General features: G+C 36.0%; 2 protein-coding genes across 2 annotated transcripts; one reads left to right on the top strand and one right to left on the bottom strand.

Moving 5' to 3' along the window:
* Positions 1-4,283: 4,283 nt before the first annotated feature.
* On the bottom strand, positions 4,284-8,048 carry si:dkey-87o1.2 (uncharacterized). The gene is made up of 4 exons (XM_017473697.2): positions 7,517-8,048; positions 5,172-5,226; positions 4,928-5,045; positions 4,284-4,649 (listed from the first exon to the last, which is right to left on the bottom strand). The coding sequence occupies exons 1-4, from the start codon at positions 7,811-7,813 to the stop codon at positions 4,613-4,615; spliced, it is 507 nt and encodes a 168-aa protein (XP_017329186.1). The 5' UTR covers positions 7,814-8,048; the 3' UTR covers positions 4,284-4,612.
* Positions 8,049-9,694: 1,646 nt separating this feature from the next.
* Positions 9,695-13,362, top strand: LOC108268625 (uncharacterized). Its single transcript, XM_017473684.3, has 5 exons — positions 9,695-9,927; positions 10,018-10,321; positions 10,874-10,928; positions 11,314-11,428; positions 12,089-13,362. Exons 2-5 carry the CDS (start codon positions 10,025-10,027, stop codon positions 12,150-12,152), a joined length of 531 nt encoding a protein of 176 aa, XP_017329173.1. The 5' UTR covers positions 9,695-9,927; positions 10,018-10,024; the 3' UTR covers positions 12,153-13,362.
* Positions 13,363-19,155: the final 5,793 nt, after the last annotated feature.

Raw genomic sequence — 19,155 nt, 5'->3', positions numbered from 1 at the left:
TATAGTTTTATTTAAACATGTCACAAATGTCTTTAACTAGTGCAATATTTACTACAAAATTATCAGCACTTGTAGAGGGATCTTGGTCAAGTTCTCAAGGCAGAACACACATCACAAAATATGCTGATAGTGTCTGACCAAAAAGTTTGGTGTTGGTCTAATCTGACCACAGCATACAGTACAATGGCAATTATGGTTCAAATCACAAATTGTGATGTTCAGGTGCTGAATTTTGTGAGATGCACCGTTAACTGTTGCTAGGGCAAGAAAGGCCTCTTGAACACTTGTTAACAGTTAATTGTGAAACTTGACAACAAAAATGAGCTAAAGTGGGAGTTCTAAAACTGTGAAATAAAAGTTTTCTCTTCACCATCCTCCTTGCTGTGTGAGTGTGTGTACAATTCCTGGCAAATTTCCAACTTTTTTTGACATGTGAAACTTTTTTGTTATATAGTAATAATTGTGCTTAATGGTATTTTAACAGCTTTATTGCTGTTTTTATTTATTCATTTTACATGTCAATCATCATCTGTCTTTTTTGTTGAAAATTCATTGGTTTTTCGTATGGTAAACAATGAAAATGGAATGCGTACAGCTTATCAGTAAAAATATTTATACCCTGGGGAAACATTGTTAAAGGGAACAGCAGAGTTTCTGGGGACTGACAACGATTAACAAGAACAAGATAATTGTTTAAATCTGTTTCCAAATAATTTCACTGTAAAACTTGATGAGTTAAGTTTACTCAAAACTCAAAACTGATTGCCCTCAACCATTTAAGTTTAAAAATGTATTGTATTGAATAAATCTAACTCATAACATTTGAATTAATTAAGATATTCTTTGTTGCACTTACTTAAATCCACCAAGTTAAATTAAAATAAATAATTAAGTTCATTTTGAAATGCACTCTTGTTTATAAAGCTATGTTAGAAGTAAAACAGCTTACTTTCAGTAACTGCTTTATTACAGTGGATCTGGAGTCTATTCTGGGAACACTGGTGTGAGGTGGGAATACACACTGAATGGGACACGCGCGTCTAGCCTCTTCACTTGTACGTAACATCGCTCCTTACTGACACATCCAGAATAAATTAGGCAATAACTGCTTTTCTTGTCTTTCTACTTAGCTGGAAATGTTCATGTAAACATGACATAGATTTCATACAATGCAAGGAAAGAAACAAAATAAGCACACCATTTACCTCATTTGAAAAAAAATACTGATATATAATTTCTCCTATTGTTTGATTGGAAATTTTGAATAATTATTGTGTTTAATGTTTAAGTGTTTAAGTTTAAGTGTGCATGCCACTGTTAATTTTCCTGTGTGCATTAAAAAAAGATTATCCTGTGATCTCTACTTTGATATATTGTTATTATTATTATTATTATTATTATTATTATTATTATTATTATTATTATTATTCCAGTCATCCTTCTTATAATACTGTTTATCCTGCATAAGGTTGCAGGGGGAGCCAGGTCATGGTCTGCGTCTGTCCTGCAAGTGTCATATCGGACCACTCACCTGCATAAAAATAAAAACCTCCCAATTGTGTGACATTTTGTTTTGTCACAGTGTACACCTCTAGTCTCAACCGGATGCACTGTAAATTTGTCTGACAGGTTTTTTAAAAAAAAAACAAATGCACCACCTATTCCTCTAACCTATTTGTACAAGGTTAGGATACATTATGTATTTGTATTCAGCCACATCCCTAGTGCACACATACACTCATTCACCCCGAGAGGTAATGTAGAGTGTTCCACAGCCAGTTAGAAACCTGAGCTCAGGATTAAACACAGGACCTTGGAGCTGTGAGGCAACAATGCTACTCCCCGCACCATCCTGCTGCCCTCTTAATGTTATAATTATTACTTAATAAATGTAAGATGCATAAATGTATAGGTGTCTGTAAGAAAGCAAATGTTGATGAAAATTGATTGAACATAATGTTAGTTGCAACTATTTTCATTAGGTGAATTTTATTTTATAAAGCCAAAACTGGTGTTTTATATTATGGACCGTCAATGAGAAAATAAGTATCTAAATTTAAATAAATGGACAAAGCTGCAAACATTTTCCCATGCTGCCACTAATTTTATTTATTAACTGCCGTTCACTTAGTCTTCACTTAGATTTTGTTAAATAATGGAGGCAAACAAATATAAATGCACAAGCTCGAGAATTTTACCTGCAGTAGTGCTAAAAACACAACATATATAATAAAGATCTTATTTTATTATAGCACTACTTCTTTGATACAATTTAATTTACTATATATATATATATATATATATATATATATATATATATATATATATATATATATGGAGGGAGAGAGAGATCTTGTCTGGAACAGCACTGCCCTTCCTCAACACTTTTCTTGAGGCTTAATTTCCCTCACGCAATCTGCGATCAATTAATGACCGACGCTTAGTAGTGCTTACTCAGCGTGGCTCAAGGTCCCTTTCCAGAACCTTCACACTAACTGTTCCTCTGTGGTGGAATGAAATTCCAACCTCAATCTGGACCTCAGAATCTGTCACTATCCTTAAAAAACAGGTAAAGACCCACCTCTTCCGTGAGCATGTAACTAACCCATAAAATGCCAACCCCCACATTATTATTTTTTTAAAATAATAATTTTTAAAAAAATTAAACCCTACTCTGGCACTTATACCGCTACTTTGCACACTTTGCTTCTCTAGAACTAAATTATAAATCTTGTATTGTACCACTACTTGTATTGCTCTCTGCTTGATATATCGCTTTGCTTTTTTTTCGCTTTATTTCCTCAATTGTAAGTCGCTTTGTATAAAAGTGTCAACTAAATGAATAAATGTAAATGTTAATGAATGTAATTAACATATAGTTCCTAAGCAGCTGGGTTCCATCCTGACATCAAACACATTGGTTCATTCCCATTTGATATCTTTGTCACTATACATTTCAAAGAGGTTCAGGGGTATAAGAGGATATACTTGGGAGGACCCACGGTTGGCTGGTAACATCAAGGAAAAGGCTTATAACATCAGAGGCTGCATTTTGTGCCATTAATGCTATTATCATAACGCATCCTATGTCCACAACACAAATCAACAAATCTCTAAGTTACATTTGTTTCTATTCTACTCTGTTCTTTGTTATTGCTATCTTTAAATATTCAGCGGTTCTTTCGTAAGAAAAAGTGCATGACTGCAGCTATAGTTATTAGAAATAATGATAATGAGTCTTTATTGATGACATATATAAAGCACAGTGAAATTCCTTTCTCTGTAACCCCAGGATGTTAGGAAGCTGGGGTCAGAGCACAGAGTCAGCTATGACACAGCGCCCTTGGAGCAGAGAGGGTTAAGGGTCTTGCTCAAGGGCCCAACAGTGGCAGTTTGGCAGTGCTGGGGCTTGAACCCCCGACCTTCCAATCAGTAACCCAGAGCCTTAAACACCAAGCCACCACTGCACCCACTGAAAGATAGTTTCATAAGCTAAAGTTGCCTTGTTAGACATGTTAAAATCAACCTCTGACAAGTAAATACTAAAGGCCTAGGCTTGCACATCAATATAAACCTCTGAGCTAAAACAAATAATTGTTTATTATAGGCTATATAAAAGCCTCTGTCGTAGGAAAGTCTCTTTAAGATGAAATCTTAGCACAAAACTGTTTGAGACTAAATATAATCAGAGCACTGAGGTAGATATTTAAATCATAAATTAAAACACACATTCAACCTTCGGCACCCATTTCCATCTTTGTTCATATGAGCAGTGGGCTAAGTAATAAACCATTAATATTTTAGCCCTACAGTATTTTAGATCTGTTGTCAACAATCATGCCCTTTAACTGTGTATAGATTTAAATAGGTTGAAGAAGACTGTGATTACTAAAGAAACATTTCTGGTGAAACTTGTTTGACAGTGCAGGAGGACAATGTGGCGTTAACTGAATTGCATGTGTAGACGGGTTTGGGGAAAAGTGTATAAAACTTTTAGATTACTTTAATAGAATTTATCCTACTTACAAACTCTCGTTTTTAACAATCACCTTGTTCTTTGATTAGCAAACATTTGTTTTTAATGATTTTAACATTCGATTTATTAGACGTATAACTGGCACTACTGAATCTACAACGTATTTAGGTACAGAGCTACATTCATCCCACCGGCCAGAAACATGCCAGGATACTCTGTATTGCCCCAAAGTGTTAAGAAATGTGGTAATTTATGGATAATTGTGGGTGTGTCTGTGTGTAAATAAGCAGTAACTGGAATATCATAATCTGGAATGACTTGGTCTTTATTAGCTTCATTAATTACAATTGTGAAATGAGCTATCTTAATTAGTCTTAATTTTATTGTACGTACAACAATTCAACAATTCAACAATTCAACAGTGCATTTAACCAGGCAGTTAACAATGGGAACCTCTAGGTATACAACTTGGAAACTATAATCCACACTAAAGCACACAGGAGTAGTCCACAAAGTAATCCTGAATGCAAACGTAATCCACTAGCAATACCAGTGACAGATCAAACATTTGTAAGCTTTCGAAGATTAAAAAAATCTAAATAAAATAGAAAGTTTTCCTGGTTTTCCTTTTTATCCTTAGTTACTGGCAGCCATTTTGTCCTGACACAATGCCCTGTACAGAAAAAGCAAAAGATCACCACATATACTGCATATCTTTGAAATAATATTTGATAGACACAAGAATTTGATTTATAATACACCATACTTCTAAAGACAGCATCATAATTATTATTTAATTACCATTGCATTAAAAATAAACTGGGTATTTGTTCATCTAGATTGGTGACAGTTTTTAAAATAATTCAGAAAATATATAGATAAGTTATAATTAAAGTAAAAAGGTAAAAGATAACTGATCGGCTCCATGGTACTCAGTTACACAGATCTTACCTTCCCTCTTCTCGTGCTGTATCCACATATAAACAGATCTTTGTATCTCTCTCCAGAATCTGTTTCTGCAAAAGCTGAATCTCCTCCTGCACTTTCTCTGTCTCACCATCCTGATTTGCTACATAAATAGAGAGAGCAGGTAAAAAGGTTCATTGTATTTCTAATTCATCAAATAAGTATTTTTTTTCCAAATACTTAATCACATCACCGTATACAATTGACTAAGAAATAAACTGTATCTTACCCTTTAGCATATTGATTGCTGAATCCTTTTCTGATTTCTGCTGCTCGAATTCTGACTAAAGAGACAAGAGAGATGAAAAGGGGATAAGGAGGTAATTAGTTATCTTGTCTATAATAAAGGTGTTCTAACAGACTCACAAGGTCTATGGTTCATTCAAATCACTGTTTGGGCATTCAGACACATTCAATTATTCCCAGATAGTAATGTGGAATTTCGAGCATTCTGTGTTGAAATAAACGACCCCAAAAACTGTTCAGATATACGCCGATCACATTAAGCCATAACATTAAAACCACTGACAGGTGAAGTGAATAGCATTGATTATCTTGTTACACTGGCATGTGTCGGGGGGGGGGGGGGGGGGGGGGGGGGTATATATATTAGGCAGCAAGTGAACAGTCAGTTCTCAAAGTTGATTTGTTGGAAGCAGGAAAAATGGGCAAGTCTAAGGATCTTAGTGCCTTTGACAAGGGACAAATTGTGATGGCTAGATGACTCAGTCAACGCATCTCCAAAACAGCAGGTCTTGCGGGGTGTTCCCGGTATGCAGTGGTTAGTACCTACCAAGAGTGGACCAAGGAAGGACAACCGGTGAACAGTGTCATAGATGCCCAAGACTCGTTGATGCACGTGAGAACCAAAAGCTAGCCCGTCTGCTCTTATCCCACAGAACACACAGTGCATCGCAGGTGTGTGTTCCCACCACACAACTTACAGAATTAAAAGAACTGTTGCTAATGTCTTGGCGCCAGATACCACAGCACACCTTCAGAGGTCTTGTGGAGTCCATGTCATGATAGGGCAGAGCTGTTTTGGCAGCACAAGGGGGACCTACACAATATTACGCAGGTGGTTTTAATGTCATGGCTGATTGGTGTATGTCCTAGCACTTTTCACATGACAAAGGAGCTTCACATACTGTCCCTTCCAAAAGTATTGGAATGGCACAGCAAATTCTTTTGTATTTTGCTATACACTGAAGACATTTGGGTTTGAGATCAAAAGATGAATATAAGAGTAGATCAGCATATCATCTTTCATTTACTGATATTTACATCTAGATGCATTAAACAACTTACAACATGGCACCTTTGGTGCCCACCGAAATTTTAGGTAAGCAAGGAAGTAAATAAAATAACGTAAATAATAAAGTAAATAAAGTAAATAACACTTAATATGTGGTTGCATATCCTTTGCTTGCAATAACTGCATCAAGCTGGCGACCCACTGACATCACCAAACTGTTTCATTCTTCTTTTGTGATTCTTTTCTAGGCTTGTATTACAGCTCCTTACAGTTATTGTTTGTTTTGCAGATTGGCCTTGCCGTTCCAATACTTTCAGAGGGGACTGCATATCTGAATTAAGACCCATAAAGTCAAAGTCCAAGTTTAGGTATGCTGAGGAAAAGTCCACCAGCTTGTTCCTTTATGGTGTGAAAATCAATATTGCCTCATGCATCTTTTGAGTAAGCCTACTTTTGAGCTCTACATTGCAGTGACTCCACCTAATCTCCAACACTTCCCTATTGACATCTATAAAGTGGCTCAACATACTGTGGTGTTTTCTTTCAGCACAGTATTTATTTCACATGGGACAATGGTGTGAGCAGGAGGTTGAGTAACACTGTGAAAACTTGTGTGCATACACTGTGACACAGAGTGTAAATGTTTAGACTTCAGCAAGCATGCAAATGTACTTCCCTGTATGCACATTACACGAGTCTCCAAAATAAAAAGAATGTGTGTGCCCTTGTTAGTTAAAGCTGTCAGGTTAAAGAAATTTTAAAGCAGGCAGTAGGCTAATACATGTCAATAATTGACTAGCACTTCTGAAGTATTGTTCATTGTTCATTTTAGTATTAAGATACTAAAACAGTCTTTAGTATGGACATTTTACATTTCGGCTCTTTGAAAAATAAAGTCTGAAAAATCTTCAGTATGGGGAAAACCTTACATTCATTGGATAGTCTAAGATTACAATAATAATAATAAACAGACATTGAATTTTTTTATCAAGTCATCTAGAAGCAAAAATACAGGTATACCATCTTTTTAAACACACTGAAATTTGAATCTAGATACAGTTAATTCCAGACCCATATTGAAAAAGCTCTTGTGGTTGTTCCCAGTATATACCACAGAAACTGGTAGACTAAAACCTGAAGCACTGATTTATGCTATATTACCAAACATAATCTTGTAAATAAACTGTGATAAAGAAATATAAAAAATTCTTCATAGTCAAGCCAAACAACCTGAACTAAACAACTCTATCTAGAACTATATAAATCAGCTATAACTTACAACATAAATAATTACTATGAATTTCTGTCATTTTCTTTACCTTTTCCATTTGGCAGGTGTTCAGACTTTTCTCAGAGTTTTCTTTCTCTCTCATCTGCTCTTCCATGCTCTTTATCAGTTGCTTTTTCTGTTCATCCAATGGAGCCAGCTGGCTGCTCAGTTTCTGCATTGCCAGTTTGGAACTCATGATTTCATTCTCCATTGTCTTCACTTCTTCAGTGTTTAAAACAATTAGATTTCTCATCCTGTGAATGTTCATTTCCTGCTTTATAGTGTGAAAGGCCACAACCATCACTGCACACACTGCCAAAAGAACCAATGTCCAGACACTCTTCATCCTGCTTGTGTGAGGCACAGAACCTGAGATGGAGGTGAGGAGATGTAGGACTGCAGTTCACTGGATGATCTTTCCCCACTCTCTCAGTGTCTCTCAGTTTCTCCTTTTCTGTAGACTGTACAGTGTAGACTTACAGTGTTCTCTGTAGACAGTAGCACTGTCAGTTGCCGGCTTTGATCGCATTTCCCTCCCTCACTCCACCCTCCATCAGGTATCCGGGTTTACCTGTTCAACTAGATACTTAGGTGTGACAACAGTGACAGAGTGATTTTGAAGCCAAATACAACAGTCTTTATTTACATGCATTTCACCTGACAGAACACTGTTAGTAAGAGACAACTCCATACACATACTACAAGAACAGGTTTAATCAAAGTAAACTTACATTTACAGTGTAAGTGGAACCCGGATCCTGTTAGTTAAACTGAGTAGGCAAACTGTGTGTGTATCTGCCATAACAACACTTTCTATTTCGAAAGTACTGGCCTTTGGCCTCTCATAAAACTCTCATGCATTCACCTATTAGTTGCTCAAATGTAATTAAAATTCAGGTTGCCTTTTCCAATGCTGGATTTTCAAATGTCCCATGTTTTGGTTCAAAACAAGACAATAAAATGTTGCTTTTTTAAAGATTATGATCCCATGGTCCTGATTTCTTATGATCACACGTGTAGAGAGTTAGAAAAATGCTTATAGATACTGCATTACAGTATACAGGGTGAATTCAGACATATTGGGACATGTTTTGAATTGTCTATTAATGCTTTTTGCCATTAATAAAAACAAATATCCCAAAACATTTCTGAAATCCTCAAGGAATTGACTGTCTAACATGTGAACAAAAATGTTTCGATTGAAACATGGCTTACCCTTTTGTCAAAACCATTTTAATGGCATGTTTGGGACACATAATTACATTGTCTGAGTGACACTTTTAACATTTTATTTAACTGTAGCCTACTTATTTGTGTCATCAAAAAAATATTCAGTAACAGGACTAAAGAAAAAAATTCTTCATAAAAATCTTCAGTATTTTTAATAAACAATCTTTCAAAAATAAAAATCCCATTAAAGCAAAGGTAACATTTTCCAATTTATTTATTGCTGTAGCAGCGTAACACAGAATTCAAAATAATAAACATAAAAATTCAATAAACACAATATACTAAGTTAAAAATATTTTTAAAAAGCAGTATGCCTAAGAAACATTCTCTATTTCCCAGTCTAACCAGAACTAACCTTATGCTTTTTTTTGTTTGTTTGTTTGTTTGTTTCTGTAAGGATCTTAAATCCTACCTGGACATTCTCATTTCCTCCAGCAACTCCAAAGCCCTCAGAACTGTCTCACTATGTTATTTTCACAATTCTGTAACATGTAACTGAATTCCCAACTGTGCATACCCCTGAGATTGGCTTTGTATGTACTTAGTATCAGTCAATTATATTTATATATATATATATATATATATATATATATATATATATATATATATATATATATATATATATATATATATATATCAAGCTGTTTCAATGCAACAACTTAGTGACACAAATTTCGACTCATCAGACCAACATATAAATTCTGGCCAGTTAAACTGTCCAAATTTACCTGATGTTCCAATATATCTGAAAAGATGGTGTCAAAACCATCCAGCACCACACCAGGAGCTCAGACCTGTTATTCGAGTTTTAAAATGACCCAGGTTTCGGTGAAATACGACTCAAATGTGGCTGATTTTAATTTATCTCTCAAATAGATGATTTGATATTATTCCAGGCTTAAAGAGTGGCGACTATCTGGACAGGTCATTGTGTGGTGTAGTAGACTGTTTTCTTTAGGAAACAGACACCGTCTATGTACCTATGCTAGAAAAAGGCGGGGTCTGGTGCGGCAGGTGCGGTTTTTGTCTCTTCTGCTTCTCGCGCACTTGCGTGGCTTTTACGCGTCTGAGGCTCCGGGTGGAAAGGAGTTATTTACTGAAAACCAGCCCAGTGGCGGAGAAGAAACGGGGTCTTAAAAATCACGCGTTGTGGTTTCACTTAACTTAAAGCGTTCTTAAACAGAAGAAACTCAACGAGCCTGATTCCGCAGTTCCTGTTTTGTGGGCGAGGTAGGTTAAACAGCCGGTCGTACCAGCGCGCGCTCACTATTACAAACGGATTTCCATTCACCTTTCTTGCTCTTGCATTTTCCTCTTGAGGTTCATCATGAGGTACCTGTCTGTGGGGCTAGGCGTAGCGGTGATGGCCATGCTGGGCCTAGTGGGCTTCGTTCTCTCAAGGAGGAACGTGGTGCTCCAACTGAACAAGACCTCCTATTTCGAGAGCGTTAAGCACAAGGTATCCAGTGACATGCTGAAGGAGGTCAAGACCAATATTGCTGAGGCCAACATTAGGCTGGAACGAACCAAGAAACAGATTGCTGACCTTACAACAGCACTCAAAACGGCTCAGGAGGCTGCAGTTGTGAAAAAAGCTGAGATGAACAAATGCAACGATGAGATGGTGAGGAAGGGGATGGATCTGGGTTTTGGGGGAGTCAAAGATAGAGCAGCAAAACTAGCAGGGGAAAACATTTACATTATGTTTAGTTTTCTTGTGGCTTCTATAGTACAGCAGTACTAGGGGTTCATCTCTTGCTGGATGTGCAGTCATTGGAGAGCAATGTCGTTGGGGGTTTCCATTAAAAAGAAATTGTTCAGCAAGAGGTAAAGCAATCAATAAAATTCAGAATGCATTCATTCCTTGTCACTGGAGTGGTGACCTCAAGTGTACACCTTTTGTGCTTTTAGTATGCATCTTTTACCTCGAGAGGTGCATATAGTTTACCTTTAATCTTTAAAGCTTTAGCCTAAAAGTTAACATTTCAGTTTGGAAAATACGCACTGAAGGAAGAAAAGAGAAGAGTACCACCCCAGTGACAAGGAAAGGTATAGATTAGTACCGTGTTTTGTTTTTTTCCGAGTGTGGGGAGTATACTGGGGAGGACAGAGACAGACACTTGTGGTATAGATTTTTGTCACCATTTTCCAAAATCTGTTTTACTTTTCATTCCAGAATGAGATCAAGACTACAATCGGTGCTCTAGAAGCAGAGAAAAACAAAATGGAGGGTAAGTAATATATTTAGAGAGTTAATTTAGGAGTACTTTTGCTAGAACAGTTTCTTTTCAATCCAGTGTGATGATGGCCGGTGAAGAAGGCCAGTAACCCAAAGCCAGGTTGCCCAAAGACAATAGAAAAACATATGCAAGTTTACCAAATCAATAATAATCCTAGATTAACCTGAAACTCAAAAGGATCACAGACATTGTGGATAGTTGAACACTGACTCCATGTGGCCATGTTGGGTTAAAGCACCCCAAAGTTTCAGTGTCTGATAGGAAACGGTGTTCTAAAGGAAACTGCAATGCTTTTATGGGGTTTTTGTTGTGTGAAATACAGATTATTCAGTGAAATGTTTTACACCTTTGTGTCTTCATTGACTTCCATCACCAGCTGAGTTTCAGCAGAAGAAGGCCAGTTTGAAGGAGCAAGTAGACAATCTCAAAATAGGAGCTGAGAAACGCAGCAAAGTGTGTGACTACATCGTCAAGACCTCCGTTGATGGGATGTGAGTATATGCTTGAGTGGGTGTTTTATTTTTGTGGTCTGTTTGAAATGTGGATCTGTTTTGTTTTTGTTTTTTACTATTTATGATTTGTTTGGTTAAGGGAACAGGTTGGTACAGTTTCCCATAAAGCCTTTGTTATACAATACGCATTGGATTTATTTAGACCTTAGGTTTTTCTGATCATTGCATTAAATGTAATATATATCTGGATATCTAATCTGGTAAAACACATGCTAATGTAAGGTAATTCTCGCACAGTCTTCTATCTGGCTCCATCAAATTTCCATCTGGCATTTATATGGATTCTTAGTGTTTACAAGCTAGTCTCAATTTAGCACATGCTGGGTAAACTAAATAGACATCAAATGGCTGTCAAAGGTGGACCAGATAAGCCAGGAGACTTTATTTTACTTCATCTTCCTGTATTACTTTTACTGCTGCACTTCTTCTCACCTGCAGGTATTCCTCCAGCATGTCATCTCTTCAATTAGTTTCACTTAGGGGATGTGCACCAGTGCTTTTTTTCATGGTCTTGATGTCCATAAGTGTTTTCTAATAGCTTCAGATATGTGGTATGATATTTAAAAGGAATTTGCCTGGGGGAAAAAACTGCTTCAATTCTAAAAGATTTTTTGTTTGTTTTGTTTGTTTTATTCACAGGAAACTATGTGGTATTGTGCCTGTTCTACAAGCGGAGGTAAAACCGGAAACAAAACAGCGTTAAGCAGCCTAAAAAGAGGCAGAGGCAGGAGCTCCTGATACATGTCAAGAAGTTGAAGCTTTGAGGGCAGAGAAGACAAACTTGAAGCAATTCATAAAGCTAAAAAGTGAAAATACAAGACCTCATTATTTATACCAAAAGAAATACAAAGTTATACTTGTGTAGCTTTTTGATTTCTTGGTCATTAAGTGCATTGATATGTCTTCTGCTTTTCTTGTGTTTTGATGGCACATTCCTGATGCGTGAGCTTCTTTTTTGTCAGTTCAGAAGCCAGATTTTGCATTTGCATTTTATGTTTTTAGTTATACATCACAGTAAAAGGATTAATACCCATTGCCAACCTATTTTCTGTGAGGTCCTGCATATAAGTGTTGAACAAATTTAAATTCTAGCGATTATCTACATCGCATAATGACTGATTTGACGTTAGAGAAAAAATTAGCTCCTATATGGCTGCTCCAACTGAATTTGCACGGAATTGGTTTTGGGTGATATACATGATTCAATACTTTCAAAAACCACTCGCAACGAACATTTGTCATGTTTTCAGCTACTAGAACAACCATTTAAACTTTCATATTTAGGTTTTCCATATACATTCTGGAATATGTAATACCATGATAAATCTTAATGTCCTGTTAATGATTTTAACCTCATTTGTTTAAGCAAACAAATAAGGAGAAGGGAATAAAAAGGAGTGGGTTAAGACATGCACCTGTCTTTTTGCTTCCGTGTGTCTCCAGTAAACTGTTGCTTTTTTATAGTCTTTGCTTTTATGGGAGTTATGTGTGTGTTGGTGATAATGTGACAGCTATAATATGATGCTTCACCTTTATTGCACTGGGTATACATTCTGTAAATTTGGTGTGTGTGTGTGTGTGCATGCATATCTGCTTATTTACCAAGTTCCTATTGTTTCTTTTTGCTTTCCTCATCTTCTGTTGTAGTTATTTTGCCTCGATGTACAGTACAGTGTGTGTGTGTGTGTATATGTGTTGTGTTTTGGCTCTCCATCAGGCTCCAGGATACACTCTCGGGTGTGTGTGCTAGTTAGTCAACCAAACAAAATGTTCTGACCTTCTCACTGTCACCCCTCATCATCCTCAGCCCATTACCTCAGTGTATTCCTATCTAAAGTGGCAGAAACCACACTGAAACTCACCAGAGCAACAATAAAGTTCCAATGGTATGGTTAATAAAGTTAATAAACTTCCTTCTTTCCATTTGTTGGAATGTAATAAAACGATACATATATTAAATATTTGAAACTTGGAAAAGGTGTGTTGTGGGTACGTGTGTCTATCTATATGTAACAATTCAAGGTAACTTTCAGAAAATGTTGCTTGTGGAGTGTTTTTCCTTTCTCAAATCTATCCTGTCAGGAAAAAAAAGGATATTGTGAAATGTACATTTTTGGTCCTCATAGTACAAAGAAAGTAAATGTACACTCAAAAATAAAGCCAGGTTTGTAAGGTCCAATTATAATACCATAAATAGAAGGTTGAAAGGTGCAGTATCACTGGATCTGCTAAATAGGTGTACCCCAGTGACATACTTTTAAATGCACAGATTGGTATTTTATCTCGAATTTTGTTATTTAAAAAAATATTTTAAAGTAAGCTTGACGTACAAAATACATTTTACATGTTACTTATCTCATTTTTCTTTTAGATCAGTATTGAGTATTTTGATACTGATTTAGATCAGTATCAGTATTGTGTTCCACATACATGTGTGCCTTTATTTTAAACACTGAATAAACCTATCAGTCAAATTGCTAAACAGTAATGTTCTATTGATAATTAGTGGCCACTTAGGCTAATCAAATTAACACTTTCTCATATTAATACAGAACAACTATAAACCTTTAATTTCTCCTATACTTCCATTCCATTTTTTCCCCAACTATTTCGGAATCTCCACTGGATGTCTAATGACAGAAAGTTTAAATGAAAGATGACTTTATGTCTAAATCCTTCTGCTGAACACATGTGACCTTTATTGAGTGAGCATGTGTTTGCACTCCTCCCTTATCCCTATATTTCTGTCCCACTCCACCAATGACAATGCTGCCCCCAGGCTCACAATTAGGTCATGCAATTAGTGGCACCCTCTTCCGCCTCAGCTCACTCAGAAGGTCAGTCTGTCTAGCAGGACTCTGGGTAATAACCACAGCAGAGGGAGGAGGAAGAAACCTATAGAAATCTACCTAACACCTGCATATTTCCCTGAGATTCACCTTGACATTTGACCTTTCAACACATACACATGCAGCTCATTAATTCTGATTGTTTTATAGTAACTGCCATATAATTGATTCAATATCTAACATTTTATACATTTTAACCTAGCAAATATAGCCTGAAATAAATTATGAATATGGTTATATGTAGTTCGGAGAAGCAGGAAATAACTGAAAGTTTAGTACAGGGTCAAAGCACAAAATCTGTTTCTTGTTCATCCATTAAATTAATGACCTTCTGGTCCAGTTAAGTACAAAACAAACACTATATAAATAGGAAATAAAATACGGAAGATGAATATTGAAATAATTACCATAAAAAGAAATGAATAAATAAAAGGAACAACAATAACAGTCACAAAAATGGATATACCCATGTTCATTTCTCCATGAAGTAAAGAGAGGAAGCTCACAGTAAGAGAGAAATGATGCTTTATTGGATAATCAATAGTTTTAAACTATATACTGTAAAACTAAAGTTTTATATAGTACAGTACTCTCTGCATTACGTGAACTATATAAAAATAAATATAATTTAATAATTGCTACTAAGTAGTGGTGCAATATTTAAACATATTTTCAAATGTAACCTTTTGAAAAGGTAATGCTTTTCAAAGAGTGATATATTACTGTATATACGGTGCCCTTGGCACCCTTGATAAATATGAGCAAAGAAGGCTGATAAAAATGGTCTGAATTGTTTAAACTTTTGATATTCTGTTAAAAAAAATCACAAAAATATTCTGCTCTCATGGATATCAAACAATTGCAAAACACAACACAGGTTTATCAAAAAACAATCTTTGTTAAATATAGGTGTGCAGCAATTATTGGCACCCTTTTAGTCAATACTTTGTGCTACCTCCCATTGCCAAGATAACAGTGCTGAGTCTTCTCCTATAATGCCTGATGAGGTTGGAGAATACATGGCAAGGGATCTGAGACCATACCTCCATACAGAATCTCTCCAGATCCTTCATATTTCAAGGTCCACAGTGGTGGACTCTTCTCTTCAGCCCCCCCCCCCCCCCCCCCCCCCCCCTTTTTTTTATGGGTTTCTAGACAGGGGACTGGGATGGCCAGGGCAGGACTTTGATTTTGTGGTCAGTAAACCATTTGTGTGTTGATTCTGATGTATGTTTTGGATCATTGTCCAACTGGAAGATCCAACCATGGCCCATTTTAATCTTTCTGGCAGAGGCAGTCAGGTTCTCATTTAATATCTGTTGATATTTGATAGAGTCCATGATGCCATGTATCGTAACAAAATGTCCAGGTTCTCTGGCAGAAAAACAGCCCCAAAACATTAAAGAGCCACCACCATATTTAATCTTGGGCATGAGGTACTTTTCCATATGGCTACCTCTCTGGGTGCATCATAACCACCTCTGGTGTTTATTGACAAAAAGCTCTATTTTGGTTTCATCTGACCATAGAACCCGATCCCATTTGAAGTTCCAGTAGTGTCTGGCAAACTGAAGATGCTTGAGTTTGTTTTTGGATGAGAGTAGAGGCTTTTTTCTTGAAACCCTTTCAAACAACTTGTGATGATGTAGGTGACTTCGGATTGTAGTTTTGGAGACTTTCTGACCCCAAGACTCAACTAACTTCTGCAATTCTACAGCTGTGATCCTTGGAGATTTTTTGGCGACTTGAACCATCCTCTTCACAGTGCGTTGAGAAAATATAGACACACATCCTCTTCCAGGTTGATTCATAACATTTCATAACAACTTCTTAATTATTGCCCTGATGGTGGAAATGGGCATTTTCAATGCTTGTGCTATTTTCTTATAGCCACTTCCCATTTTGTGAAGCTCAACAACCTTTTGCTGCACATCACAGTTATATTCCTTTGTCTTACCCAATGTTATGAATGACTAAGGGAATTTGGCCTATGTGTTACCTCATATTTATACCCCTGTGAAACAGGAAGTCATGGTTTAACAATTTCCTGTTCCTAGTCACCCAGGTGTTCTAAAAGAATTTTAAATATTAATGGGAATATATTTGAAATAGATTTTTGTCATATGAATTCATAGGCGTGCCAATAATTGTTGCATACCTTTATTTAACTTTTTTTTTTTTTGATAAACCTGTGTTTTGTTTGCAATTGTTTGATATCAATGAGAGCAGAGTATTCTTGTGAATTTCTTTAACAAAAGATCAAAAGGTTAAACAATAAAGACAAATTTTCACAGCCTTCTTTGCTCATATTTACCAAGGGTGCCAATAATAGCATAGTAAACGTGACAAAGGCAGATTGGTCATCTTTAAATGAGAATTTTAAATTAGGTAAATCAGGTAGAGATCACAAACTCAGTAAACAAGCAAACAAACAAACAAACAAACAAACACTATTTGTCAAATTGCTGCAAAATCTACTTCTATCTAATTTAATCTAAATAGCTTAACCTTAATTTATAAATAATTCAGTTGGAAATTAAAAAAAGTCCCAAAAAGCATATTGATATTGTCTGTTAGTCCTGTGATATGTGTTTATAATGCTTGTTTAAAAATGTTTAAAAAATTTATCAGCATTATTATCACTTTGGCAATAGTAATGGACGTGATGTTCATTGGGACAGCAGGGTGGACTGGATCTGATCATTATGATATTGATATGGGAATTTTGTGCCTGGATTGACTGAACTGACTGCTCGTCCTCTTTCTGTGCATGTGTGTGAAATCACATTTATTGATCATCTTAATGCAGGAGGAAGAGCCGCGGGCATGCTGATCAATATGCTTCTAATTAACCCATGTGTGTGTGTGTGTGTGTGTGTGTGTGTGTGTGTGTGTGGGCTGCAAAACCTCTGCCAGGGACATGTATATATATATGTCCATCTGAGTGATACCTTTCACACACTCACATAGATTTTCTATTGCACTACACACCACATTATATGGACTTCTTATTTAATTTGATTATTTCCAGTATGTGTGGTATGCAGTTGCTTTAATAAGGTTGTAGACAAGGCTTCATCACTACATGGTAAGTTTTGTGACTGTGACATTAATTATCGTGTTTCTTGACACTGTATTGCACACATGATGTATTTGTTTTATTGTTTGACTTCTGCTGTTTTTCATGGCATTGCTGTAATTGGTGTGCTTTATAATGGCCATTAGCAGCTGTTTCATTGTTATATTCTGTATGTGGTGTACACGAGATATTATTCTTGTTCTTTGTACAGATCCTTTATCTGCTTTTACCCCTCCTATAGTCTCTTTTCTTGCTTATCCCCTTATTTGTCTCCCTCTATTCTTAGTAAACAGTGATCCCATCACGTCCTTTTGAAGCCCCATGTTTTGTTTTCTGTACCAGGCTCATCAGAAGCAGGCCAGTGGCTATGTGATATGTTTGATATTCGGTTGTTTTCCTCATATCACATCAACTAAATATCAGACATATTCCTATAGAGCCTGGCACAACTCTGCTCAACTTGACATTTCATCATCTCCAGTTTTTTTTTCCTCGACACTTAAAAATTGAAGGATGTGGAGTGGAAAAGTACTGTATGATCACAACTATTAGAATACTGGTAACAACAAAGCTTTTACCTCTTACTAGGCCAGGATGTACTGATGAACCGTTGTGCTGCTAAATGTCTTAAAGTCAATTTATATATGAGTATATATATGTATATATATATATATATATATATATATATATATATGTGTGTGTGTGTGTGTGTGTGTGTGTGTGTGTGTGTGTGTGTGTGTATATATATATATATATATATATATATATATATATATATATATATATATATATATATATGTGTATATATATGGTCTTTCTGACAGTTCTCCCAGCTGTATTTGTTAATCTTCAAACTACATTATAACATTATAAAGAGGTTTACAATTGTATGAATGGTGTTAAAAGTTTTTTTTTAAAGCATTTTACTGAACCAATAAGTAGACCTTAAATGACACAAAAAAACAGATTTTCAAAAACATGCTGATTGTACTGAACAATTCCTTATGTATACATTGTGCATTGTTATGCTCCAAACATTAAAAAATAAAAAATCAAGTAAAGCAATGCGAGACAAAAGGTAAAAGACATGGTTTTGGTGAAAACAAACAATAAACAACCAAACAAAATAAAACAAGTTTATCTTATAAAGTAATAGATAATATAGTGGTGATACGGTCAATATGGTCATCAACAAGGAAAAAAATCAGGTTTTATTTACAAGTCCAGTGAATTCGCACCAAAACTGCAGCTGATGAACTTTGGACAAGATTTGATGCATTTATATATCTCTAAAATGTTTTCCTATGCCTATTTCCATTTATTTGAACTAAATAAATAATTGAGAACACTTATGAGCTTGTTTAGATAGAAGATGCACCTCCAGTAGCACAGATTTGTTATGGAGGCCAGTACGGACTGCATCACAAATCTTTTATTGAATTAGGCTTCAATGAGAGGGTGCAAACACATCATCTGAAAACTCAAAGATTTCACACAGCTATGTAAATATGTCCTCTACTATTTTTCATTATTATGCACATGCTACTGAAAGGATGGAGATTAACCTAGTATACGAGTCAGTAAGCATGCTCATGTCCCAAAGCCACACTAACCTTGGAATTTCATCATGCATGTGTAACTGGTTGTAGTCTGTGTTGTGTTTTATTTTATTCAAAGAAAGATAGGCAGATGGCAACTTGGTCAACTTCTCATTTAATCTCTCCACTTTCTCTCTCTCTCTCTCTCTCTCTCTCTCTCTCTCTCTCTCTCTCTCTCTC

The sequence above is a fragment of the Ictalurus punctatus genome, chromosome 1, assembly GCF_001660625.3.
Source record: "Ictalurus punctatus breed USDA103 chromosome 1, Coco_2.0, whole genome shotgun sequence".
In the NCBI taxonomy this organism is placed as follows: domain Eukaryota; kingdom Metazoa; phylum Chordata; class Actinopteri; order Siluriformes; family Ictaluridae; genus Ictalurus; species Ictalurus punctatus.
This window is presented reverse-complemented; position numbering and strand designations above follow the sequence as displayed.

Excerpts from the sequence above, each read along its gene's own strand:
- si:dkey-87o1.2 (XM_017473697.2), bottom strand. The coding sequence starts at position 7,813 with ATGAAGAGTGTCTGGACATTGGTTCTTTTGGCAGTGTGTGCAGTGATG. Across the intron at positions 5,046-5,171 it reads AGCAATCAATATGCTAAAGG|CAAATCAGGATGGTGAGACA; the intron begins GTAAGATACAGT and ends CTATTTATGTAG. Across the intron at positions 4,650-4,927 it reads ACAGCACGAGAAGAGGGAAG|GGCATTGTGTCAGGACAAAA; the intron begins GTAAGATCTGTG and ends TTTTCTGTACAG.
- LOC108268625 (XM_017473684.3), top strand. The coding sequence starts at position 10,025 with ATGAGGTACCTGTCTGTGGGGCTAGGCGTAGCGGTGATGGCCATGCTG. Across the intron at positions 10,322-10,873 it reads ACAAATGCAACGATGAGATG|AATGAGATCAAGACTACAAT; the intron begins GTGAGGAAGGGG and ends TTTTCATTCCAG. Across the intron at positions 10,929-11,313 it reads AGAGAAAAACAAAATGGAGG|CTGAGTTTCAGCAGAAGAAG; the intron begins GTAAGTAATATA and ends TTCCATCACCAG.